Source organism: Leopardus geoffroyi, chromosome B1, assembly GCF_018350155.1.
Source record: "Leopardus geoffroyi isolate Oge1 chromosome B1, O.geoffroyi_Oge1_pat1.0, whole genome shotgun sequence".
Lineage (NCBI taxonomy): Eukaryota > Metazoa > Chordata > Mammalia > Carnivora > Felidae > Leopardus > Leopardus geoffroyi.
In genome coordinates, this window is record NC_059327.1 from 75,660,473 (window position 1) to 75,687,532 (window position 27,060).

The following is a 27,060-nucleotide window of genomic DNA, read 5'->3' on the forward strand; positions in this document are numbered from 1 at the left end:
TACCCTGAATTTAATCAAGCACTTAGACCTAACTTCTAATTTGTGGGACATACAGGTGATAGGGACAAGTTAAACTACATAAGAAACAAACCCAGAGTATGTAGGACATTCAACAAGACAATGGCTTCTCTTAAAAAGTCACTGTCATTGAGGAAAAAAGTGGCAGGTTGTTATAGATTAATAGTGACTTAAAGAGATATGACAGGGGCGCCTGCGTGGCTCAGTTGGTTGAGCGTCCAACTTCGGCTCAGGTCATGATCTCACGGTCTGTGAGTTCGAGCCCCGCGTCGGGCTCTGTGCTGACAGCTCAGAGCCTGGAGCCTGCTTCAGATTCTGTGTCTCCCTCTCTCTCTTCCCCTCCCCTGCTCATGCTCTGTCTCTCTCTGTGTCAAAAATAAACAAAAACATTAAATAAAAAAAGATATGACAATCAGAGATGTACCTTGTATCAGACTCCAGTTTGAAAAAAAAACCCTACAAAAATCATTCGAGGCATAACTGAGAAATTGGATATTAGATCCTATTATGGAATTATTGTATAATTTTCTTAGGTATAATAAAGGCATTGTGGTTATGCAGGAGAGTGTCCTTATTTATAGGAGATTCATACTAAAGTATTTAATGTCTGTAACTTAATTCCAAATGTCTATATCTTCATTCCAAATGGTACAGCAGAAACAAAAAACATAGATGATAAACATAAATATTAACAATTTTGAATGTAAGTCGTGTGTATTTGGTGATCATTTCGGTATTCTTCCAAGTTTTCTGTATTTTACCTTATTTATAATAAAAGGTTGTAAATCATAAGTGGCATTAACTTTATGGACTGATTTTCAGGAAAGTGTCATCTACACGGTATCTACAAACTAAACAGTTTTCCATTTATTTAGGTCTTCTTTTATACTGATTAAAAAAGTTTTATAATTTTCTCTGTAAAACCCTTTTCACAGATTTGTTAGATTTATTCAAGATACCTTAAAATTGTTTGCTTTTGCAGATAATATCTTTTCTTAATTGCCTTTTGCATACTGATCTGGAGAACCACCTGAATATTTTGATGATTTGTTTCAATGGCTGTGCTCCTTCTTTAACAGAACTACCCAAAACAATTCAAATAAGCCCAAACCCAAACCTCTGTATAGGTCCCTCACAAAACTATTTTTAGTAACCTTCTGCCTCCACAGCATTGCTCATATCCAGCCCTTCCTTGCCATTCTCATCCCTATCGTTCTTGTTTCTAGACCCTAATGTATCTCCCGACCTCCTCAGCATCTCCCCATCTTGAGCAAACTCACCTATCTTACCCAGTTTAAACTCCTAAAAGAATTCTGATTCTACCGTGTTATTGCTCAAATTTCTTCAAGAGCTCTCTGAACTGGATAGAGCAAATGTGATAGGCAGACTAATGCCCACCCGCACCCACACACCCACACTGTCCGCTTCTAATCCCTGAACCTGTGAATGTAATAGGTTACATGGCAAAGGGGAATTAAGGTTGCTCATCAGCTGATGGTTAAATAAGGAGGTCATCCTGGATAATCCAAGTAAACCCAAAGTAAATTGCAAGGCTCCTTCAAAGTAGAAGAGGGAGGCGTGACTACAAAACGGTGTTCAGAGAGATACAGTACTGCAACTGCACAAGTGGAGGAAGGGGCCACAGGCCAAGGAATGTGGGAGGCTTCTAGAAGCAGGACAGGGCAGGGAAGTGCACTCACCACGAGAGCCTCCAGAAAGGAGGCTGCCAAGGCAGGAGCCCTGCCAAGATCTCCATTTTAGCCCAGTGACACCTGCTGGACTTCGAACCTACAGTAAGCCAATACTACCGTAAGATAATGAATCTGTGTTGCTTAAAGCCACCAGAAGAAATAAAAAAGTAATACAGCAATGTATTTCAAAGGTGCTTAGATTCAGGTAAGAAGTTCCATTTTTGCCGATGATAATATATCCTTTAAAAAGAGTTTACAAGAAACCGCACCGTTGAAGGCAGTAAGGAAGGGAGATTTAATATGTTGGCACAGATGGAAGGGAATCAGCTCCTTACTTCCCATCTGACTATCACTCTTTCTACAATTTCTAATTCTACTGGTCAGAACCCAGAAGAGACACATGGTACCCTGAATTTCTGAACTGTAGTTCTAATTTTCAAAATTTTTATCCATCTGTTTGCCCCAAAATATTCACCACATACTAGGTGATCCTGGTTTATTAGTAAAAATAAGAATTTTGTAGCATGAAAAAGATTATTGCTTTTGAACCTCAAAGCAAAATACAGTATATTATTCACTAGGGTTGCTATTAGCATTTTGGGCAAGTAGGTTCTTTACTGTGCAAGACTGTTCCACAAACTACCAGACATTAAGCATCCTTGGCCTCTGAACACTAAATGCCAGTTGACCTCCCTCCACAGCCACCTCATGTCCCTATGACAACAAAGGACACCCCACAGACATTCCTAACTGCCCTCCCCCCAGTCAAGAACTACTCATATAGTGTTCGTTAATAATGAATCTAATCTACTTATGGCAACTTGCCTGGCCTATTTCAATAAAACTCATTAATGGTTTTACTATTCCAGCAGAATCAGGCATACTTAAGACAGTACAGTTTATAAAGAAATACAATGAGGTGACTGTAAGAAGAACAACCAATTGGAGCACCTGGGTGGCTCAGTCAGTTAAGCGTCCCCTCAGGTCAGGATCTCTTGGTCATGGGATCAAGTCCTGTGCCCCACCCCACACTGAGCGTGGAGTCTGCTTAGGATTCTCTCCCTCTGCCCCTCCCCTACTTATGCATGTGTGCGCTCTCTGTCCCTCTCTCAAAAAAGAAAATACAAAATTTTTAAAAAGAACAGACAATGGAAATAGACTGGGAGTTTTTACTGAGTTGGGAAAATAAAATTAGCTGTTCCCCAACATCCCTGACAAATCAGATGATATAAATCTGCCATTCAAATGCCCCTTCCAAAGACAACACTAACACCAAAAACTAATCAGAGCCCTAAGGTATCTTAAGAGCCTCAGACAGCTCCCATTATTTTCTGGAACTGTGACCACAATTGGATCTATGCTACACCAACACCTGCAAAGGACCTCACACTTTCTTTGTCACCATGTCGATGATCACGAAGCTATACAGAGTGAAGTATTTCTTGCTACCTCAAACTGTAAATACGTATTTATTTTTATAAATAAAATCAGTGCTTTGTGTCTATAATCATCTGGTCATTATCTTGCTGAGAAATAAACTGATCTGTGAAACCAGCTGAGCAGTCTCACAGCGTGCCATGATTCTACAGTGCAAGATCAACTTGAAAAGCTAAGAATATAGAAAGTGCACGTTCTACCAATCACTCAGGATATGTTCATAGTAAAAAACTAAAATAGTTCCTAACCCAACAGAAATGAAACATGAAATGGTAACACATAGAGTTTCCTCTGTTGGCTTATTTACAGCTGACAATACTCAGCCAAATAGCTTTTCAACTTAGATTGTTCCCTCCAAAAGATTTCCTCCAAACATCTTTCTGTAGAAGGTGCCAAGTACAACTTGCTGAAAAGAAAGGTATAAAAAAAAGTATTTACCATTAGCACGAGAGAGGAAAAGCGGAGTGGGTGGAAAGCATGCCAACAAGAGGGACTTACTGGACAAAAGTAGGTGTTCTCCACAATGTGATTGGCCACCATGCTGTTCTCAGCAGACAGAGACATGATGAAAAGCAAAGCATCCCGGGCCTGCTGACCCACTGTCCCCTCTCGGTGAATGAAGGGAATCAGAAGGGAGAAGATGAGGAAGTTGGCTGCCCCTTGGTCCTCACTAGTGTGGAAGAAGAGTTCCAGAATAGATGGATCTTTGGCAAGGATGGAACAAAGCTGATTGAGGAGGACAACCAGCTTCCCCTCCACGGCAGGGGTGCTTGTTCCCGAACAAGAGCTCAGCAACATCATCAGGGGCTTCAGGATGGGCTTGTGGTGCAACAGAGGCTGGTGCGACTGAGTGACCAACATCTCGTACATCTTTAGCTGCTCGATTTTAGTCTCATCAGTAAATTCCCTCCGCAAGCTCCAAAGGAAGAGTTTCTCCATGATGTTCTCGGAGACCACAAATTCCAGAATCGGCCCCATCGCAGCATCCTTGGCTTGCTCTTCAATTAGCAAGAAGAGCATGTGTTCTACATAATTCTGCACGGCACTGGCCTCATCTGGAGGGATGGATCCATATTTTGCCTGGGTGTTCTTCAAGGGGTCGTGCTTCTCTAAGATCTTCACAACCTGTAACCAATTCAAACATTTGTCATCCATCTCATGTTTACCATAATTACAATACAACCACCCCTGACTGCGCCTTATCTTTCATGGAAAATGCAGGAGCCATGGCCCAAAACAAGATAAATATGAGCACTGTGTTTGTCTCTCTCTCTCTCTCTCTCTCTCTCTCTCTCTCTCTCTCTCTCACAAGAATAAAATGAAGTGGTTAAACTATAGAAAGCAGACATTTGAAGATGTTCATTTAAAATCGTTATAAATTTGGGCAACCTAAAAGTCAGAGAAAGTAGTATAGTTTAAAAAATTAAGCTACTTGTGTTCATGAGCCTATTATGAATACTACTGAGCAAAATGAAAAATTGTAAGTGATATATTAGATGAAAAATAAAGTCTTTATATATAGTCAGATACATCATTATCAACTATGTCAAAAACATACATGAAAAAAGATCGAAAAATATATATGGAAAAATAATAATCACTTTTGTGTTCAAAGTGATGATAAATTTTCACTTTTTTTCTGCACTGTCAAAAATATCACTTTTTAATTTTAAAATACATTAAATAAGTAAGACTACCCATGTTCTACAAATAGATTTGGAGGTTCCAACAGGAAAACACGGCTCCTTCGCACGCCCTCAACTGAACATCTCTCCCTCCTCTACTTGGATGGACACATTCTCCCACCAAGCATGCAAGGTTAGTAAGGATGAAAGGAAACTGATGAACAAGGGATACATACCTAGCACAATCACCCCTAGCATATGGCATATGATGAAACTAAAAAAATGAAGGCTTGAACTTTGCATTTTTTAAAACCAGAAAAAGTTCTGGGATGACCATTTACTAAGTAAATCCCTAATGCAGCAAGTTTCTGTTTGAAGTGATAAAAAAATGTTTTGGAAATAGTGGAGACAGTTGCACAACATTGTGAAGGTAGCCAAGGCCATTGAACTACACATTTTAAAAAGGTTAAGATGAGGGGCAGCTATGTGGCTCAGTCAGTTAAGCATCCAGCTTCAGCTCAGGTCATGATCTTGTGGTTCACGACTTTGAGCCCCGTGTTGGGCTCTGTGCTGACAGCTCATGATTCTGTGTCTCCCTCTGTCTCTGACCCTCTCCCACTTGTGCTCTCTCTTTCTCTCTCTCAAAAATAAATTTATAAATAAATAAATAAATAAATAAGAAAGTTAAAAAGGCTAAGATGGCAATCTTTGTTATATATGTTTTACCACCACAAAGAAAAAAATCTATTGACGGTAAAATATAAATAAATCCCCAATTAGGTCATGCAATGTCCTAGTGTTTTTCTCCCTTACGACTGCTGCCTACTGAATGCTTCCTACCTCTCTCTGCCCATCGGTACTTACCTCTACTTTAGGACCTAGAAATTAAAAGAATTTCCTATCTCAACTCCCATGTAACTTTATGACTTGGAATTTCTACAATATCCATTCAATTGACTTCCCTTAAAATGTATACATATTCTAATAATAATTTTTAGACAACCCAGCACCCTAGCGATGAATTTATACTTGTTCCTTTTTGCCTTTCTGAACTGCACACTATGGGGATTATGTTTGTCTTTTGCAGTACCCTCCTGGCCCAGTTCTATAACGTGCTGTTACACGCTCTATATTTAGGTTATAGAATTTTTGCAAGTCACTGGGGAAGCTGGCAAAAGTACAATGCTATGTCAGCATGCATGAGAAATGAGAAAAATGTATTTCCCCAGGAAAGGTCTAAGTTTTTCTCCTGTCAGAAACAAGGCAAATGAGCCTTTATAGACCAAGCAAGTGTATCCTCATAGAATGAACAGAATTCTACAGAATCTGGAATCTCTATCAACCTTCATTATGAAATGAATAATGCTGTCACAAAGAAAAAAAATCACTGCAACACCCCTGAGTTGACATTTTCAATGAGAAAGGCCTTGGGTTCGCAGCTACCCAGGTGGCACCTGGCTTAATGACTCAGCCCCAGCACATCCACTGGACGGACATCTCTCCTTCGCTCCCTGCCAGACTCCAGAGATCCCCCAGCCTCCCCCAACCTCCAAGAAGTCCTCCAGAATTCCTCAGAGGCCTGACTACCTCACTGGCAGAAATGTTGGGATCTGGCTGTCCTTTCCCTCTGCTCTGGCCTTGACAACATCTCCCAGCATGGGACCACAGTACCTCACTTGTCCAAAAGGGGCCTCCACCTCAACACGTATGTTCTCGAGCCCCCACAGCTCGAACTTCAAGGTTCCACATTCTGAAGAATAAATCAGCAACACGCTTTCTCCCAGTTCCATAATTTCAAAGTCCACATATTGAGTTTACTTATGAGAACTATCTATACAGGTAGGCCTCAGGGTAGAAATGTAATTACACTTCTCATGTGTGCTCAGACTGTCTAAACTGTCTAAAATTGATCCTATGCTTTATACACTGTTAGTGGTGGGGCAAATTAGCTCCATCTTTCTGGAAAACAATTTGGCAATCTGTATCAGAAGCTATAAAATTATCCCTGCCCTTTGACTTGTTAATCTCACTTTGGGGAGAATCTAAGGAAACAATCCAAAAATAATATGTTAAGAAATGTTCACGCCAATGATATTTTCAATAATGAAAAATAAAAATATTATTGACCCAGTCAACAATAAGAGAATTATAATCAAAATGTTACATCACCATACAATAAAATTATTAAAAATAAACACTAAGTGAAACATATCATTGCATGCAAATGTATATATGAAATAATTTAAGTTAAAAACTAAATATATTGACAAATAGACACAGGATCATAAGTGAGTCTGAAAAGATATAAATGGGATTTTAAGGTTAATTACTTCTTCTCCCCTATAAATTGATCTAATTTCATAATATAAATAAAAACAAAAGTAGACAAAGTAATTTTGCACTAATCCCTTTTTTAAAAAACCAAAACACTGGAGCACCTGGGTGGCTCAGTCAGTTAAGCATCTGACTTTGGCTAAGGTCATGGTCTCAGTTTGTGGGTTTGAACCCCACATCAGGCTCTCTGTTGTCAGCACAGAGCCTGCTTCAGAGCCTCTGTTCCCCTCTCTCTCTGCCCCAACCCTGCTCATTCTTTCTCGAAAATTAAACTTGAAAAAAAGAAAAACCAAAACACTGAGTTAAAAGCAATTAATAATTGAAAATCTCCTAATTCTCAGAAATTCCTAAGCAATATAAATTTATACACGTGTATATGTATTTATACTATACGCATGCATGTAAGTAAGTATGTTACACATCTAAATATATATAAGTAATATATAGCAGAACTATTTACATAGTCATGAAGCACATTTTCTCATAAATTAACCGTCACATATTATTTATTCCACTGTATTCCTTTGCAAACAGACTTACTTTTTTTGCTGTGAAAAAGCTTAGAAAAGAGAACTGAGTTTTTTATACAGAAGACAAACTACTTAGCCACTTTTAAATTGAAGCATCTTTACCCTCTTTATAGTATAAGCTCCTCTACACTGGTTAATGGGCAGAGAAACTCGAGAACAGAGCTGTGATAACCCATGGAGACTGAAGGTTTGTTGATCATCTGTAATGGAGCAGACATGTTAAGAGCCCTTACTCATTCCCGGCCCTGGCCGGGTGGTTTTACTGCCTGGAAAAGGGTGTGTTACACCAAGGCCTGTGAGTCATGGAATATACAGTGCTCAGCAAAGCGTTAATTATGCCTGTGTTGACACATGTCCTTAACCTCTCTTCTTAGGTGTCAGGACCCTCCCAGGCCACCTCCCTTTCCTTTCCTGGCAGACACACCCATGAACTGCTTTTAAGAGTGGTCTCTAAGGGCCCATACCCAGGGCCTGGTTCCTAACCTGACAGGGAATGTCTTAAGAAGCTTCTCCGCTACAGCACAACATGCGTTGAAATGCCAAAGAACTGATGCCTCAAGTTCACTGCCCAGATGGTGTCACAGTTCTCTCAGTTTCTGTAGATGCTTTCTCACGTGACCTGGACTTCTCCTTATTTTTTCCTTTCGTGCTGTCTTCTCACATCACTTCCACCATACCAGTACTCCTGTGTCCTGACTTCTGCCTGCTGCCTACTTTCATCCATGTATCTACTCTGAGCTTCCAGTCCTATAGATCCACGGTCTCTTGCTGCTCCTGGTGGCTTCCCCAGGCCTAGCACATTCCCCTGAGTACCCTCTATCTTATGCTCACAACTCTGCTAAATTGGCTTCTCAGCTGTATACTCAGTCTCGGGGATTCAGGCCCCGGAAAAAAACACCATTAGGGGAGCTGGAGGGACCTAGAGATGGGAAGAGAATGAACGCAAGCAAAATATGCTGTGCAAATACTTCCTTTACTGAACAAGTTCACTTCTTTCGGCTAAAAATGCCATTTAATAAAGCAATCAACCCCTGCTACAGCCCCAGCTCATTAAGTAAGGCAGCTAAGATCGGAAATAGCACTGTAAATGTTTTGCTGATCATGGCTAGGCATTTGTTGGTCTACAAACTTTAAAAAATATAAGCTGATACATATATGTGTGAATCATAGCCTGGATCACAAATAGAGCCACATGTAAATTATCACAAATGTACAAAAAATCAATAGTATGAACAATTGTATACAAATTATCATCTGACAAATACGCTTAAATTTTAACCTAACTTCAAAGTCATTTGCTCTATAAATATAAAGGTTATTAGGGGTAAAGGAGATGAATAAATAGCATTTTTCTTTTATTAAGGATATCAGCTACTCCTAATGATGGTCCCCATCAGTCAGCAATAATAGGCCTGGATTAAAAATATTCACAAATTCTAAAATAGGCATCTCAAATGCTGTCAAAATGAAAGATCCACATAATCACTCCTCTAGCTAACAAATGATTATTCTTCGTGGTAAACGCAAGTGTTTATCTGTCAGATTAGCTTTGACTACATCTTAATATTGTTTTATGTCTTATATACACGCATATGTTAAGAGATGATTGCTTATGCTACTTTGGTTAGAGCCTAGTTATTTCAAGAAAGTCACATGAGTATAACCCATACTTCCAAATCCTTTGGAATGCTAATTAAAGTGGCATCGTGGAAAAAACCAAGTTACTAAGCAACATTTTCCATCACACAGAAGAAGGCCAGGCTTTTGCGATCTTAAGCCAAATTCCACTTAATATACCAAATAACTACAACAAAACTAAGTTTCCATCCAGTCCTTGATCATTACTTAAAAGCCATGTCTTTCAATCTGGGGTATTCCTGGCACACCTATTGCCATGGGAGACATCTACTGAGTCATTTCTTTTTGTATTAAGATTAACAGCCTAGTAATATATCTGTGCGTGTACAATTTGGTTCATGTCAGCTCCAGTCCCAGTCTCCAGAGGCATATGTAAATCTGGGATTGAACAGGGTAAAAGCAGGAGCTATATCTACACATCATACCTCCTTGGGACCAAAGATGGTCTAGCACTACCATAATAAAGAAACATGGTAGAAACATCAATAAATAAAATAACATAATAAAACCTTCATTTAGGTATGTTTGTTAAATTTAGGTTTTAGGGAAAGGATTTAAGAATAATGATCTATGTAATAATATTCCATGGTAAAAAACAGACTTATCACTGATCATACAGTGGGTGCACTGTTGATATTTCCACATGTTCGACCACTTTAAAGTCCACTAGAAGCATAAGTTAATGCCTCAGCCCTCTAAAGAAACAAAGCTTCTGTTCTGCTTCACTTTCTACTGTCAAGTTCAGAGCTACTTGAGAAGCTAAGAGATACAAATTTTTAAAATGTTAACAAACATCATTTGACTAAGATATTAAGATGAGATTCTCTAATACTTCCCAACTTTTCATCTCTCAAAGACTAATTTTTGTCATTTCGTCCATGACAAGGCATAGACCAAAAGAATGAAGACGAACGGAACAAGAGAATCAGTTTCACAGGGAACAGACGCATCTCAAATCCATTGATAAGTCCTCTATACTTCTTTACTAGGATCAGGCCCCTTGGAGCTCTACATAAGATACTATACTTAAACCATATCATCTACTTTGCATTATTGTGGGAAGACATTTGACTTAATTAACTAATCTAATTTTTCCCATCCCCACCCTCACCAAGAAGAGAAAGGCTACTAGACTCACTAGCTTTTCTTCATCCATTGCCATTATTCTATCTGAGCTGAAATTTTCTTGGCTCAAAAATTGTATAACCGCTTATTTTTGGAGGCTGAGGGGTGGTAAGGAGAAGCTTTGGGCTATTGACTAACCAGAAGCACACAGAAATGTGCATTTCCAATTGATTTTATTTTTAACCCATCACTTCTGTTCTCCTAGCTCTAAGTGCAGACACCATTGAGTATATAACCAATACTGATTCAAGGCTCAAAAGGAGAGGACAGAGAATGAATAGAGCAAGGTCCATGAAGCTTCATGGTACAGCTGTGCCATTACGAAAAACTGGTGTATGGGTGGGTTAATTCACATGGCAAAATAGTTGAGCAGTTTATTATCTGGTGGACCAATGCTTCTTACATCCTGTTCTCTCTTCCATTCAGAAGAAGCACAGAAGTAAAGGCAAGAGATAAAAACAATAGTCTACTCGACTATAAATCGTTCTTCCAGACTACTATAAAAACTAAACACACACACACAGTCCTCCAAATCACAGATCATTAAATAGAAGTCCAAAGACCTTCCTACAAAATTATAGAATGTTTTAATACTAATGTATGTTCAAAGCTGTTTTCTAAGTCACCTAGCTCTTCTAAAGTTGTACTTCATACAATGTTCCTATCTCGCAGTTCAACAATTTATTGAATATCTACAACAGTGGGGCTACGCTATTCTTGGCACTTGGAGATGTAGGTCAACTATAAATGGTCTCTGATCATGAGGAGCTTGAAATGAGGGTGGAAGGAAACTACTGCACACATAATCTTAATAAAATGTGGCTGGTATAACAGAGAAAGAACACTCAGGATGCTGCTGGAGCACAGAGTGGAAGCATAAAAGAGAGCAGAGAAGGTTTCCTAGAAAAACTGATGTCCCAAAAGAGTCTTTAAGAAGGAGAGGCATTTAACCAGGGGGAGGGATATTCCAGGCAGGAAGAGGAGGAAATGCCTAAAGCAGAGAAGCGTGAAATAGTGTGAAGGCCACTGCCTAGGAGTGGGGTTGGCCAGGAACTCCAAGTAATTTCCCATCTCTAGAGAATAAATCAGAGACAGGGAGTGAAATGAAGGCAGACCATAAAGGCCCTGTGTGACGTGCTGGCCTGTAGGTGCCCGGATGCCACTGAAATGTCCAACTAGAAAACTGACACGGGCAAATCTGGGTTTTAGAGTCACTGCTCTGGCAACATGACAGTGCAAGACGGCGTCTCAGAAAGTGAGAGAAAGTACAAGCCAGAGGCTGCTTCCTATGGCCTGGATTCACTGTCAGCAATGTCACCTGCCGAATGTCCCCTAAAGAACTATTCTGGGGATGTCATAACATCACTGGGCCCAGGGAACAGTTTGGAAACTCAAGTGCACAACTGGGCCATTCAAGATCTCTCCACTGGCAACCTTCCTGAATCACAGACTGCCGTGGATGATGGCTGGTTGTGTGACAAGCTGTCCCTGACAGACTGCAGCGTGTAGGTGGGCAAGCGGATAGCCTCCTCCATCAGAGTTTGCTTTGTAACTCAAGGCCTGGAACAGAAACTGCCAAATACATGTTAATTAGGCTGAATTTGTACTCAAGTATCCTAACAAACAGAAGAACTCTGGATACCACAGATGTCTGTTGACTTCATGTTCCCTAATTTAACAGATAAAAAGTATTATGCTTGCCAGCTGCTGGGGCACTTCGGTAAATACAATGTTGTCACCCAGTTCTGACTATGCCACATTTCTTACCAGCCTTACAGGTTCCTTGGGTGGCCTCAGGGGAACCCAGGGGCTGCTGTCACACTAGTCACAGGAGATTATGTCAGGCTTTAGCTCACTTCCCAATCCTCTGCAACCCTTCCACATGTAGCTCCACACTACACAACTCACAACAAAGTACTAATGTACAAAACTCTGAAATGAGTCTCATTTATTCCTATCAACTGAATCTCTCATTCCTTACCTGAGTTAGCCTTGCACCTCCACTTTGCCCTAACTTCCTCACTTTTTTTTTTTATCACCAAGAAAAGCCAAAGCTGAACATTTCTTCCCAACATCTTCTCCAAAACATTGTTTTCCTTTGTCAAGAAAACTTTCCTTTCCTATAGTCAAGCTATCAAAAATCTCACTTCCTCCATTTCCCAAGCCACTTTCACCCATAATAGTCCCTTCCTTTGATTTAATTCCTGTAGTAATATTATTCATTTTCTAATCATGTATCTCACCTTGTCATCCAAATTAGCACATACATTCTTTATTTTTAAAAATTTTTTTAAACGTTTATTTATTTTTGAGAGAGACAGAGAGACAGAGTATGAGGGGTGAGGGGCAAAGAGAGACGGAGACACAGAATCTGAAGCAGGCTCTAGGCTTCGAGCTGTCAGCACAGAGCCCGATGTGGGGCTCGAACTCATGAACTACAACATCATGACCTGAGCTGAAGTCGGACTCAACCGACTGAGCCACCCAGGTATCCCAGCATATACATTCTTTAAAAGCTCAGACCAAGGCTTACACATTCCCATGTCCACCTGTGCCCCCTATACCAATGTATCCGCAGTTTGGGCTTGGTAAATCTCCATTTAACAATAATTGTGTTGACATTCACATGCATTTCTTCAACGTGAAGAAATGCAACAGAAAGGTCCTCAAGAGCCTTTCTTGGAAGTAAATAGACACTGTGGGCACTTTGCAGGTTTATTTAAAAGGAAAAGTCAAGGCTAAAGAGGTAAGAAAGTTAAAGAAATGGTTGAAACAACAATAAAACAAAGAGTGTCTCCACTTTATAAAAGCAAGTATTTAATAACTAAACACCATTCCCTCTGACAAAGTTATCCTTACTCTCAACTCAATATTCTGCTGCACTGGGATAAAGAAGATATGGCATATATAGATACAATGGAATATTACTCAGCCATCAGATCAAAAAAAAAAAAAAGAATGAAATCCTGCCATTTGCCACGAAGTGGATGGAGCTAGAGTATATTATGCTAAATGAAATAAGTCAGTCAGAGAAAGACAAATACCATATGACTGTACTCATATTAGAATTTAAGAAACAAAACAGATGAACATATGGGAGGAGGGGAAAAGAAAGAGAGGAAAACAAACCATAAGAGACTCTTAACTATAGAGAACAAACTGGGAGTTGATGGAGGGATGTGGGTGGGGCTTGGGCTACATGGGTGATGGGTACTAAGGAGGGCACTTGTGATGAGCACTGGGTGTTGTTATGTAAGTGATGAATTACTGAATTCTACTTCTGACACCAGTATTGCAATATATGTTAACTAACTAGAATTTAAGTAAAAACTTGAAAAGAGGGGCTCCTAGGTGGCTCAGTTGGTTAAACATCCAGCTCTTGATTTCAGCTCAGGTCATGATCCCCCATCGTGCTCTGTACTGACAGCATGAAGCCTCCTTGGGATTCTCTCTCTCTCTCTCCCTCTCTCTCTGACCCTCACTCTCTCTCTAAATAAATAAATAAACATTTAAAATTTTGAAAAGAAAAAATATATATATTTTCTGCACTAAACAAAGGGTACTATGTTTCAGATAACCCAAAATGTCTGATAATGCTGAAGTCATTCATATAAGATAGGGAAATGAGTAATATGATTCTGGGACCACTAATTTACTCCTTCACTAGTGTGAAAGAGTATTTACACATTCATGAATTAAGACTCTCTAACAGCACTCCAACAGCTTTGGAGAAAGCTTGCCCAGGACGGAATTTGACAGGGCAAATGATCCATCCACATAAAATCAAGAGGTTGATACAGCATGTCTATATAAATGGATATTAAATGGACCACATCACAGATACTCCACCAGGAACAATTACAATCAAAAGTATTTTTACACAAATAAACAAAATGGGCTCAGAGCCAAGAATACATACTAGAATGATGGGAGTTCTTCAGCCACGTGAAATGACTGAGGCTGAAAGTACTGTTAATATAAAACACCTAATTGGGGTGCCTGGGTGGCTAAGTCAGTTAAGTGTCTGACTTCGGCTCAGGTCACGATTTCATGCATTTGTGAGTTCAAGCCCCATGTCAGGCTCTGGGATGGGCATGGAGACTGCTTAAGATTCTCTCTCCCTCTCCCTCTGCCCCACCTCTGCCCTCTCTCTCTCAAAAAAATAAAATTAAGTTAAATTAAAGATAAAGATAAAGATAAAAATAGGCTTTCTAAAATATTCTTCCCACACCCAATGGGCTAACAGCCACATCCCCTTGGTTCACAAACCCACTTTGGAGCTGGCACATTAAAATACTTATAAAAGTGCAAAGTCAAAGACAACTACTTTAATTATCTGGAAAACTCCTGAATTACTTTCCTCCCTTTGCTAAAGCAGACATGCCCTTAAAATCCAGAGCAAATCCATTATGATTCTAATTGTAAAAAGTCAGAGAATGGGAAATGCATAAAAAATCTTGGAAGCTTTATATGAATGACAAGAAGCTACAAAGTGCAAATGACCCAGAAGTAGAATCGATTTTGTTTTTGATCTAAACTGTGTCCCCTATAATTGTTGTGATTTGCAGGCTCAGTGCTTTAACCCCTGTGCTGTGTCCGGCCACAGGAAGGAACTGGGTAGTCATTAAAAAACTGTCACATAAATAGCCACTTACCAGCTCACCTAGGGAGTGTAATGTTGGACAAGTAGTAAAGAAGGCCAATTTTATTTATTTTACTACTTACAAACTCCCTGAGGAAAGGTGGTGAGCTGATAAATTTTCTGAACACTCAACCCTTAATTATCTCTATGAGCAGATCAGAGTTACAGAGAAGTCAAAACGAATAATCAAGAAAACTTTTAGAAACAGCTTTCTAATGAATTCAGGTACTGCCAGGCATCTTCTTTTGTTAAATTACACAGGGACCACCAGCCCAAAAAATGGTAGAAGCACAGAGGTCAAATACACGAGTCAAGGGACCAAGGTCTATGCACTTGCTTGCAAACTTGCTATTTGTATAACCTCAAGCAAGTCATTTAACATCGCTAATTTTCCATTCCCTCATCTGTAAAATGAGGAAGCTAATATTAACTGCCTTGTGGGTTTGCAGAGAAGATTAAATGACATAAAGCTTAAAGCTTTTGAAGTACTCAGCACAGCACTTGGTAGGTATTTCATAAATGTGTATTTTAGTGCTATTGGAATGTGAGGACTAAATGGAAATCATCAGGGAGGAGGGAAAGAGAGTTTGTAAACAAGGTCAAGTCTACTGCAAAGTGATGCAAAAGTCACTTTAAGGCCAATTGCTGTTCTTCTAAAAATATCTGAGGAACATATATGTTCCCTAATTGCTTTTATGGCAATCATGGTTTTTAACCAGATCCCTATTCTAGGAAAGAAAAAAAAAAGTTGCTTTCCCTTCCACCTGAAAGGGTTTCCGTGCCCTATACTTCTGGAAGCCTTAGTTAGTGCCACAGAGATAGGCAATCCTGGTTCAAGGTGATGGAGACCTTGAGGGCTACCTAGGCCAGCAGAGGAAGTGGAACTCATACATTACCTGTGCCCAGTGGTTTTTAAATACAATCATGCATGTTTCTGGGTCAACTCCCTGCAGGCTCACAGTCTGCTGGAGTTTACTTTCTGTCGCAACCGATGACATCATAAACCTTCATACATCAATGCTTCTAAGTCATATTTAATTTTCCAGAAAATTTGGCAAGCAGTCACTAACTTTCAAGTATCACGTAAGAAATGTAACTTCTTCACATTTCATTGTTATCTTCTGAAACCTGTAAGGACAATAACAAAAACACATCTCGTTATGTTCATATATTTAATAGGACACTGGCTATTAAATTTAAATCCAAGCATAGACATTCTCAAAGTCCAACGCAGAACAAAATATCCACGAAAGAGACATTACTACTCTATCTACGGGTTCCCCTATTTTCTCCTATCTTGCTACCAAAAATATAAAATAATGATGCTACTACCAAAGCTACCTGCATGAATTAAACAATTATCAGCTTTATTTTCTCCACTACCACCAACCACAGTCCCCTAGATTGAATTTCTAATCATTCAAATCTAGTGTCTATAATCAAGCAAGAGATTATGATAACAATGTCTGTGGAGTTTAAAAACATCCAGAAACAGGAAAACCATTAGTTAACAGCGACAGAAATAAATGGCTTGATGCCACTTGGGGTACTTATAAAACAGCACCCAGACTCCTGGGTCCATTATGATTGAATTTTTTTTTAATCAATGGCTGTCATAATGGAATTTAAAGCATTCTCAGTCATTTCATAGCTACAAACCAAGTTAAGGTTTCTAGCTTTTCTGAAAAATAATAGAATTCCAAGTAACCTTGACAAATCACAGATAGAAATGATCCATCAAAAACAAGATAGTGCTTACTCGGTGTGAGTACAAGATAGCACACTTACAAATGAAAAATGAATTATGTGGATAAAATATGAAGAAAGTATGACTACAACAGAGCCAGTAGGGAGAAAAAAGATATTGAGGTCACAGAGTGTATAGTAAATATGAGCCAGTTGCGTGTTGCTAACTCTCAGACAAAAGTGGTAAGACAATGGTATTGTCTTATCATTGTGGTCAGCCCATCCAAAGGACTGGGTACAGTTCAGAATCCTTTTTTTTTTTTTTTTTTTTTTAAGCGTACAAACTGGAGAGAGTTCAAAGTGATTACAGGATAATTATTAGAGCACCGGGAAACAAAATCCATGATAAAATTTCCAGACTTGCAGTGCCAAAAAAACCCCAACTATTTTCAACTGAGTAATATGAAGGGTATCACACTGGTCAACTGTTCCGCCCACTAACAATAAAGTGTGAGAAAGGGGGCTTAATGTGAGGATTCAGGTTAGACTTATGGCTCAAGTTCTTTGCAGGGAGTGAAATTAACTAGAACATAGTTAAGGAATATTCAAAACAAGGACATCTGTTGGGAGTAGAAGGCTAACCATTCAACATTCATATCTGGGGGAAAAATGTTAGAATGTAAGAACAGAAAACTTGCTAGATGTGATAATTCTTGAGGAAAGAAAACATTTTTTAAGGAGAATGGAAGGGGATTAAAGTATGTAAAAAGAGGACAGCCTCTTTGAAGAAAGATCACACAAATTACATACCTGAGGGAAACAGCTCATGTGTATCGTCTAGGACTATATTTTATTACTCAAATTGGTGAATTTTCCAACATGTAATTCTTAATTCCTAATAATACAAATCTATTGTTTTCAATAAGACATTGCCCACTGCCAACAATAGCTCTTTGCCACTAAGAGGCATGTTTTGACAGGCCCATGTGGTGTCTTAAACACCAGGAGTGGCCTCCCCACGCACACAGGGTATACATTTCCCGTTCCCACGGTCCCCACCACTCCCTAGAATCTGACAGCCAGCGTCATCACCTCACTCTTGGTTACTGGACTGGCCCTTATTAGGTAAACATTTCAGTATGTGGCCCTGCTTTACATGATAAGAGATAAAAACAAGTTCCGACTTAACTCCCTTGTTGTCTTAAACATATTTCTGTGACAATGTTTCTTATTCAGATGCTATAATGAAAATAATGAGGAAAATCAGAGTGTTTCGGTTCATCCCAGAGGTTCAAAAAGTACAAGACTCCTTGAGACTCCTCCCAGCCCCAGGATCCCCAGATTCTTCTTCTGACATAAGAAGGGAACATTCAACATGCCAACTGCTTCTAAATCAAAATTAGAAACATGCTCTCTAAGGTCTGTTAGGTTTGTTCTCAGAGGGGCTGCACACGCACTCTTTTCAGACAGTGAGACTGCATTATAGACAAGATAAATATCTTAGCTAAAGTCATAAACCACAAATTAGTTTCTTTTGTTGTTTTAATTTTACTTTATTTTATTTGAGAGAGAGAGAGAGAGAGAGTGGGTGTGCAAGCCAGGGAGAGGGGCAGAGAAAGAATCCTAAGTAGGCTCCACTCTGGGACTGAGCCCGACTCAGGGCTCCATCCCACAACCCTGGGATCATGACCTGAGCCAAAATCAAGAGTCAAACGGTCAACCCACTGAGTCACCCAGGTGCCCCACAGGTTAGTTTTGATGGAAATCAAAGGTAAGTCTCTTGATTCCCAGTCCACTGTTCTTTCTAGAAATCTATATTCTCCTTTCTCCTGGCTTTAATCCCTGGCCCTATTCCCAAAGGAGGCTGTATCTTCTCTAAGAAAAGTGCATCTCGCTTGGACGATGCTTAACCAATCATATTTTTAAGGCTAAATGTGTCATAAATACAGAAGATTCTAAATGTGTCATAAATTCAGAAACCACAATAACGGGTAAGCTTGGGAGAACAAGGTGGGGGGGTGGGTATCAGGCAAGTCAAGCAAGCCATGTTTAAGAAGGAGAAACTGCCAGAAGATTCTATAAACGAAAATACTTCCAACACATCCGAGACAAGAAAGCTGGATATTTCCTCCGTCTGTCTGTCTGTCTGTCTCTCATTCCCATGTTAGAGTATTAAAGCACTAGCGTGTCCCCAGGGCAATAGAAAACTGAAAGAGAGGACTCCATATTTATGAGAGATGTATAAAGGCATATTTCCTCAAATGCCAAGGTTTTCAATATATTCCTGCATCTGCCTGTTCTCAGGCTTCACTTTTTTTCCTTTTGCATTTTTTCCATTCCAGGCTATTTATTTAACTCTCAGAGCACAGCTGAAAGTCCCAAGTGAAGAACAGAGAAGGACAAAACTAAACAAAAAGCCAGGAGCAGGTAAAAGAGGCTGCAGCCACCGGAACATGTGCTCAAGTCATAAGTACGGCATTGTTGGACCTTTCTCCCCGTTCTTGCCCTCTACTCTCTGTAGCCTGACCTATAGGTGCTGGGACTGTTTAGAGGAACACTCTGGCCACATACTCAGCCTGCTCTCCCTGTAAATACCCACACGGTCTTCAACTCGAATTTCATGCCTGAGAGACAGCTCTATAAACCATTCAGAGCGACTTTTTTCTTTCTTCAAATGAACCACCAACACTGAAAAATACCCAAAGGACTCTTTCCGACAGCGGTTGCATGTGGTTTTGTGGTGTGGTTGTTGAGTTTTTTGGCATGGGGTGGGGAGGAGGAGCTACCAAAATACATGTATAGCGTCTGATAAGCCAGCACAGATTCTATACCGCAGACAGAACTGACTTTATTATTTCCAAAATTACTGAACAGTCAAATTTATATATCTCATTAATATTAGGGACGCCTGGGTGGCGCAGTCGGTTAAGCTTCCGACTTCAGCCAGGTCACGATCTCGCGGTCCGTGAGTTCAAGCCCCGCATCGGGCTCTGGGCTGATGGCTCAGAGCCTGGAGCCTGTTTCTGATTCTGTGTCTCCCTCTCTCTCTGCCCCTCCCCCGTTCATGCTGTGTCTCTCTCTGTCCCAAAAATAAATAAACGTTGAAAAAAAAAAAATTTAATATTATATGTAAAAACATTTTTCATCAGTAAGGAAAGAAAAATGCTATTAAATCACTGTTGGGGATAGAGATAACTGACATAAGAATTATATGTATTCTTATTTGCTCTTTTTTGAAAGTACATTATATCTTTTATTTGGTTATGAAAAAAAGCACATGCATATGCTTCCATATCACAGAATTATAAAATATACCATCAGATCATAAAGGCTTAGATTCTAGTTACTAGATTATACCTCTTGCCACTGCAAAAATTCCTTCAGCCTCATTCCCAAATAGACAGACATCCTTATCTAATTTCAGGCTCCTCTGAAAAGTTTAATACTGAGGAAAGCTATAAATGTGTGAAAATCACTTTCCCCCTGAACAACAAATGACTCTATTTTCATATACCCCTCTTTCACTATAAGACTGAAATTACAAAGTAAACATTTTGTCATTTAATGATATATGATCTCAAACCACTCATACCATCCTTCTTTTATCTATTTAAATATAATATCTTCTAATAATGTATTATAAAAAATTCCTTAAGGAAAAGAAATGATGGTCACCTTAAGGGGAAACAAGGCCAAGAGAACATTTTTATTAAGGAAAAAATGATCATATTTGCAGGCCTAATGGGAAGGGAAGGAACCAATGAACATAGAGAATTTAAATATATATGTATATTTATATACATATTTATATATGTGTGTGTGTGTGTGTGTGTGTGTGTGTGTATATTAAGGATTTTGATATAGCAACGAGAGCAGAGGAAAGGCAAGGTCAAGAACACAGGTAGGAGAGGCCTAGACTTAAAGAGAAGCCACACTGAGTTTTTCCACAGTGAGTCGCCAAATTAGAAGCAATCTCTTGAACTTGATGAAAAGGCATGACAGGCTTCCTTCCCATTTCTCCTTCTTCCCTCCTCATATTTCTCTGGTTGGCTTGTGGAAATGCTTAGAGAGATTAGGTGGATTTAAAGTGGTAACAAAGGATAGGGCTAAGAGTTTTTAGTTCAGTCTTCCACGTGTGGAGGTCAGAAAATGTCAAGTCACCACTTGGAGACTTGAGCTCTGAACTGGGTGATGGCTCCAGGACTCTAACCAGCTGTGAGACCTTGAGTAAAAAAACAGGGCTCTTGGTTTGGAACCTGATTTAGATGAGTTACTAGGATTACATGGTTATTTCTTAGGTCTCTCCCAGCTCAAAAGTCATTATTTTCGGGGCGCCTGGGTGGCGCAGTCGGTTAAGCGTCCGACTTCAGCCAGGTCACGATCTCGCGGTCTGTGAGTTCGAGCCCCGCGTCGGGCTCTGGGCTGATGGCTCAGAGCCTGGAGCCTGTTTCCGATTCTGTGTCTCCCTCTCTCTCTGCCCCTCCCCCGTTCATGCTCTGTCTCTCTCTGTCCCAAAAATAAATAAAAACGTTGAGAAAAAAAAAAAAAAATTTAAAAAAAAAAAGTCATTATTTTCTGTACTTTATTCCACTGTTTTACTAATGGGGGAGGGGTAAGAAGATAGCTTAGAAGCAGAATAATGGCCATAATATAAAAATCTTTGTAAGATTTCTAGTTATAAATGGATTCTATCTGTACTCTTTTTAACAATTAAAAGCATATTTCAGGGAGCCTGAGTGGCTCAATCGGTTGAGTGTGCAACTCTTGATTTCAGCTCAGGTCATGATCTCAGGATCATGGGATGGAGCCCCGCTTTGGGCTCTATGCTGATAGAGCCTGCTTAAGATTCCCTCTGTCTTCCTCTCCCTCTACCCCTCTCCCCAACTCATGCTTGCACGTACACACTCTCTCAAAAAAAAAAAAAAAAAAAAAAAGAAAGAAAAAAAAAAAGAAAAGGAGGTATATTAAACAAACAAACAAACAAACAAACAAACAACAATTAAAGCCTAGTTCACTTAAAGAACCCAAAGCAGGGGTGCCTGGGTGGCTCAGTTGGTTAAGCAGCCGACTTCAGCTCAGGTCATGATCTCGCGGTCCATGAGTTCAGGCCCCGCGTCGGGCTCTGTGCTGACAGCTCAGAGCCTGAAGACTGTTTCAGATTCTGTGTCTCCCTCTCTCTGACCCTCCCCTGTTCATGCTCTGTCTCTCCCTGTCTCAAAAATAAATAAAACGTTAAAAAAAAAAAAAAAAAAAAAAAAAAGAACCCAAAGCACAGGAATCAGACATCTCTAATATAATTCGGTTTGTTTGGGTTTTTTCCTAAGCAATTGCCAATAGAAAAACTCATTGTTTTAGAATGCACTTTGGAATGCCCTGAATTGGCTGCTACTAAATACATAAAAAGTCTATTACTATAAATGTGCTTATCATGTAAAATTCCATCTAGGGGTGAAGATTCTTCAAATACTGGGAACACCTGAAGAGAGAGAAAACTTGTGCCCTCAATTATGAGTAATAGCAGTTGGGGGGGGATTCATTTTGGGTTAAACTACCTCAGACAACCTCTACTTAGAGCCTAATAAAATCCTATTAAACCTAAATCCTCCCTGTGCTGTAATCCTCTGGCCCAGTTTCCTTTTCTCTCTGGCTGTCATATCACATAGCAATGCTGGACTGTAGAAAATAAAGCAAGCATCCAATAGGCCCTGAGTCTCCTGGACCTTGTCCTTAGCCTCCCTCAACCTGCCATAGTTTTTTGACTCTGGCTCATTCACTGATTATTGTCCATTATTCAGTAAAGCAGAATCTTGTTTTGTCCCACCAAGTTGTAAACCGCCCATTAACAGAGTGTGCACAAGGAAAATTCTCTCAGTACGTAGATTCCACATAGTTTCAGGCTTTGATAAATGCATACTTCAAAATAGTAACTAGATTGCAGAAAACTGTCAATAACTTCTTGAAAGAATTCCATGGTTTACATTTTAATTTCACTAGAACGGGCTGCCACCGAGGTCATACCCAAGTGCCATGTGACTGATTGATAAGTAGAATGGAGAAGAAAAATTAAAATTAATATTCATATTCATACCTGAAATTTGTTTGGGGACTTAATTTTTAAGGCTATTTAAGAAACTAACCCACTACTGGCAAGGATTTAGAACGTAAAAATTATAGTTTTTGAAAATTATACGAAGTGTCGAGACATCAGCTCGCTGGTGACTGAACAGAAAAGTTTCTTGCACACATGGACTGATTTGTTGAAACATGAAAACTAAACCATTCTTGGGGAGTCTCCCCAACAAACCAGTTCACCACTACAATTTTGGTAGTATGCACCGCCCTTTCACACCACTATTTTGTTGAAAGCTATCAAGGGATAACTCAGGTAAGATTTATGCCACAAAACTGAGGTAAATGCAGAAACAAGATGAACCAACAAGTTCTATGGGGTAATATTCTAAAACAGAGATTTGGGGTAAACGCTCTGAATCTAAGGACCCTCTCATACTAATGAAGTTCTTCTCAAGAAATGTTCTTGGAAAAAAAAGTTTTTGACCAACACGTTTTTTGGGCACTTTCTAGGGAAAAGCAGGTACTTTGGGAAGTTGTGCTGTTGAGTCTACACCTACCTTTATAGCTGTATCATTCAAAATTAGTTCCCTCCCAGCAGTTTTTCAAGTGCTTTCAGTGAAAATTTTCAGATACGCAATCCATAGTAGAACCAAGGTGATGTGATGATTACCTTTTGAAATAACAACATGAAAAGCCGTCTTTTCAAAAAATGTCCTTCATCCATGCACGGCATAAGACATACTAAATCCAATGAGTGAAGTATCAATAAAATCCCATGCATATCCAGGAATCTCATAAATTGCGGGCATCCTTCTCTGAAGAGAGGCAGCTACAGTTTTCAGCCAATTCTAAAAAAGCGTCAATGAATTGCTCCCATTTGAAAAAAGTTTAAAAGCCACTTTAAAGATGCATTCATGGTAAAGCCATGGAGAGTCCCAAAACAGAGGCTAATAGTCAGTTCCAGTACTAAAGGTATTACTGGAGAGACTTGTAGAATTTTTGTGACTTTAATTGTAACTAAAAGTTCTGCTGCAGCAGCGTGGGGCTGGTTCCAGCCCATGAGTAACCACGCTCTTGAATAATAATCAGGTCAGGCCTTGGTGTCCTACCAATTTCATGGCTGGCTAAGCGCTTCCACTCTTACCCAAAACACTGCAAGGTGAGGTGTCAGAGGTACAAAGTGATTAGCATTTATTACAGAGTTGGCAAAGGCTTAGAAGTCAAGAATTTGCTCGTCTCCGAGAACATGATCCTACGCTGATTAGGACAAAGCACTCTTCTTCACCAGTCTGTGAAACGGGCCACAGAGTTTGGTGCTTTTTGCGTACTCTAAACATGACAGAAATGGAGTACACCACTGGTGCGTGAGCTAATCGAGACTGCTGTCTTACCTTCAAGCAGGTGCAATACTAGTAGCTTATGTGGTAACCTAACACTATCAAGTTCTAATTTTACATTCATTTTTTATGAACATAAAAATTATGGGGGCGCCTGGGTGGCTCAGTCGGTTAAAGCGTCTGACTTCGGTTCAGGTCATGATCTCACAGTTCCTGAGTTAGAGCCCCGCGTCGGGCTCTGTGCTGACAGCTCAGAGCCTGGAGCCTGCTTCAGATTCTGCGTCTCCCTCTCTCTCTGCACCTCTCTGGCTCATGCTCTGTCTCTCCCTCTCTCTCTCTCAAAAATGGATAAACATTACAAAAAAATTATGTAAAGCTTCCTTACATGTAAATATAATAATCCCTCTAACAAATGGTATGAAGATTTAATAGACTACATTTTCTCATCTATGAGTAGGTAAAGAATTCTAGAAGTACATAATAAAAGCCTACTGGTTTAAAGTAGTTTACCACTCACACATTTATTATTGCCGTGATCAGTTTATTATTAAGATAAGATGTCATGATGATAAAACTAAAAAAGTAAGATCTTCTAGAAGGACTGAAAAATTTCAGGGGTCAGAAATTTTTAACTTGAAATCTTTCCCTCTTGAGCAACTACTTAAATGGGCCTCAGGAACATACAATCACAGTCCAGATTTACACACATATCCAGAGGCAATTTATGAGAACTAAAAATGAGCTCACCTCCCACACCTCAGGTGAGAACATCAACTGGTCTTCTACCTACAGGGAATGATTTGGCAATAGTCTTCAAAATTAAATTTGATCAGCAAAACGATTTCTGTGCATTTATCCTATGAAGACCCTATCATCTTGCAAAATGGCAGACTGAATAGTAAGAGTTGTCATACACGGAGCATGTCTCTGTGCCAGGACTATTTGAAATATATTACAACATTAAATCTTCTCAACAGTCCCATGGGCTATACTCCCCTTTTTTCACAGGTAAGGAAATTACAGAGAGGTAAAGGAAGTGGCCTAATCAAAGTCATGCAGATATCCTGGGATCTGAGCCAGACACGTCCTCTTAACCACTAGCACCTCTCTAACTACAGTGATAGCCTTTGTAGCACTGTTTAGATAGTAAACAACTGGAAAGATCCTCAATATCCCCCAGCAGTGGTCTGGTTACATAAGTTAGACACTTCTTTTTTTTTAATTTTTTTTTTAACGTTTATTATTGAGAGACAGAGAGAGACAGAGCACGAGCATGGGAGGGGAGGAGGGAGGGGAGACACAGAATCCGAAGCAGGCTCCAGGCTCTGAGCTGTCAGCACAGCTGACAGGTGCCCCAGTTGGGCACTTCTATATAATGGAAACTATGTCACAATTTTTTTTTTTAAAGTAGGTAGCTCTGAATGTACCGATATCGGAAAGGCTGCCAGAATATGTACAGAACATCAAATACACGACGCCATCGTTTGTGTAAGAAAAAAAGCAATGTGTTACTCTATATGCCTGAAAATGCACAGACCATCTGTGAAGATACCCAAAAAGGTTAGCAAAGTGGCCAACTCTGCAGAAGGACATCAGGTGGCTGGGGACAGAGGAGGCAGGGAGACCTTTTTTCACTGTGTACCTTTCTTCACTTTTTGCATTTGGTACCATGGTCATGTACTACTTAGAGAAAACATTTTTTAATTTAAAATAAAAGCAGGGGCACCTGGGTGGCTCAGTCGGTGTCCCACTCTTGATTTTGGCTCAGGTCACAATTTCATGGGTCATGAGTTTAAGCCCCACATCAAGCTTTGCACTGACAGCATGGAGCCTGCTTGGAATATTCTCTCTCCCTCTCTCTCCTTCTCTCCCTTTACCCCTTCCCCCTCATGCTCTTTCCCTCAAAAAAATAAACTTTAAAAAAAGTTTATAAAATAAAAGCAAATGAACATCCAAAACAGCAGTACCCAAGTCCAGCTTAGTATAGCAATTCCAATAGACCTGATGTCTCTTCATCTCAACAGGAAAGGAAAAGTGCCTGTGCAGAAAACGCCTGATGGTGTGAACAGGGATAAAAGAGAATCTTACTAGAATATGCCATTTGTTTTCAGTTTTGTTTTGTTTTTGTTTTGTTTTGATTTGTTTTTAGAGAGAGGGGAGCAAGCATGCCCAAGTTGGGGCGAGGGGCAGAGAGAGAGAGAGAGAGAGAGAGAGAGAGAGAGACAGACTCCTCAGCAGGCTACATGCTCAGCACGGAGCCCAATGCAGGGCTCAATCCCACGACCCTGGGATCATGACCCAGGCTGAAATCAAGAGTTCGACATCCAACCAACTGAGCCACCCAGGCGCCCCTACACTATGCTGTTTGAATCAATTATAAGGACCACAAGATATTTGAGAAAATATTCAAGAGAAGACACACAAAGGGAAAACAGCTACATCTAGAGTTCTGGCTTATTAGCTTCCAACAGACTAAATATAGATGGAAAAAAAAATGTTAAGAAGGTGTAAAGAATTCAGGGCACCTGGGTGGCTCAGACGGTTAAGGGTCTGACTTTGGCTCAGGTCACGATCTCACGGTTCATGAGTTCGAGCCCTGTGTCTGGCTCTGTGCTGACAGCTCACAGTCTGGAGCCTGTTTCGGATTCTGTGTCTGCCTCTCTCTATGCCCCTCCCCTGCTCATGCTCTGTCTCTGTCTCAAAAATAAACATTAAAAAAAAAGTGCAAAGAATTCAGAAGAGTGGCAGTCTTACTGTTAAGGACCACTTTTCTAATACTTATTTTTAAATTATTGTGTAATAATACTTAGTTAAAATTTATGTAGTTTACCTTTCCCTATGGGGTTCATAGCTCTGGGAATTTAGAGAGTTAATGTCTTGCCAAAATTGTTGTCAGTCTAGATCACTGGTTCTCCAAATGTCGTT

At 39.8% G+C, this 27,060-nt stretch overlaps 1 protein-coding gene across 2 annotated transcripts in view; it reads right to left on the bottom strand.

The window, feature by feature from the left end:
• Positions 1 to 27,060, bottom strand: part of FHIP1A (FHF complex subunit HOOK interacting protein 1A) — a 246,190-nt gene that overhangs the window by 75,027 nt on the left and 144,103 nt on the right. The window contains exons 3-5 of one of the 2 annotated variants that reach the window (XM_045465792.1): positions 23,356 to 23,468; positions 15,937 to 16,168; positions 3,645 to 4,271 (exon numbers count right to left, since the gene is read on the bottom strand). In XM_045465792.1, coding sequence (XP_045321748.1) covers positions 3,645 to 4,271; positions 15,937 to 16,041 — 732 coding nt within the window. In that variant the 5' untranslated portion in view covers positions 16,042 to 16,168; positions 23,356 to 23,468. The remainder of the gene's footprint in view (positions 1 to 3,644; positions 4,272 to 15,936; positions 16,169 to 23,355; positions 23,469 to 27,060) is intronic. The other variant, XM_045465790.1, reaches the window with a different exon arrangement.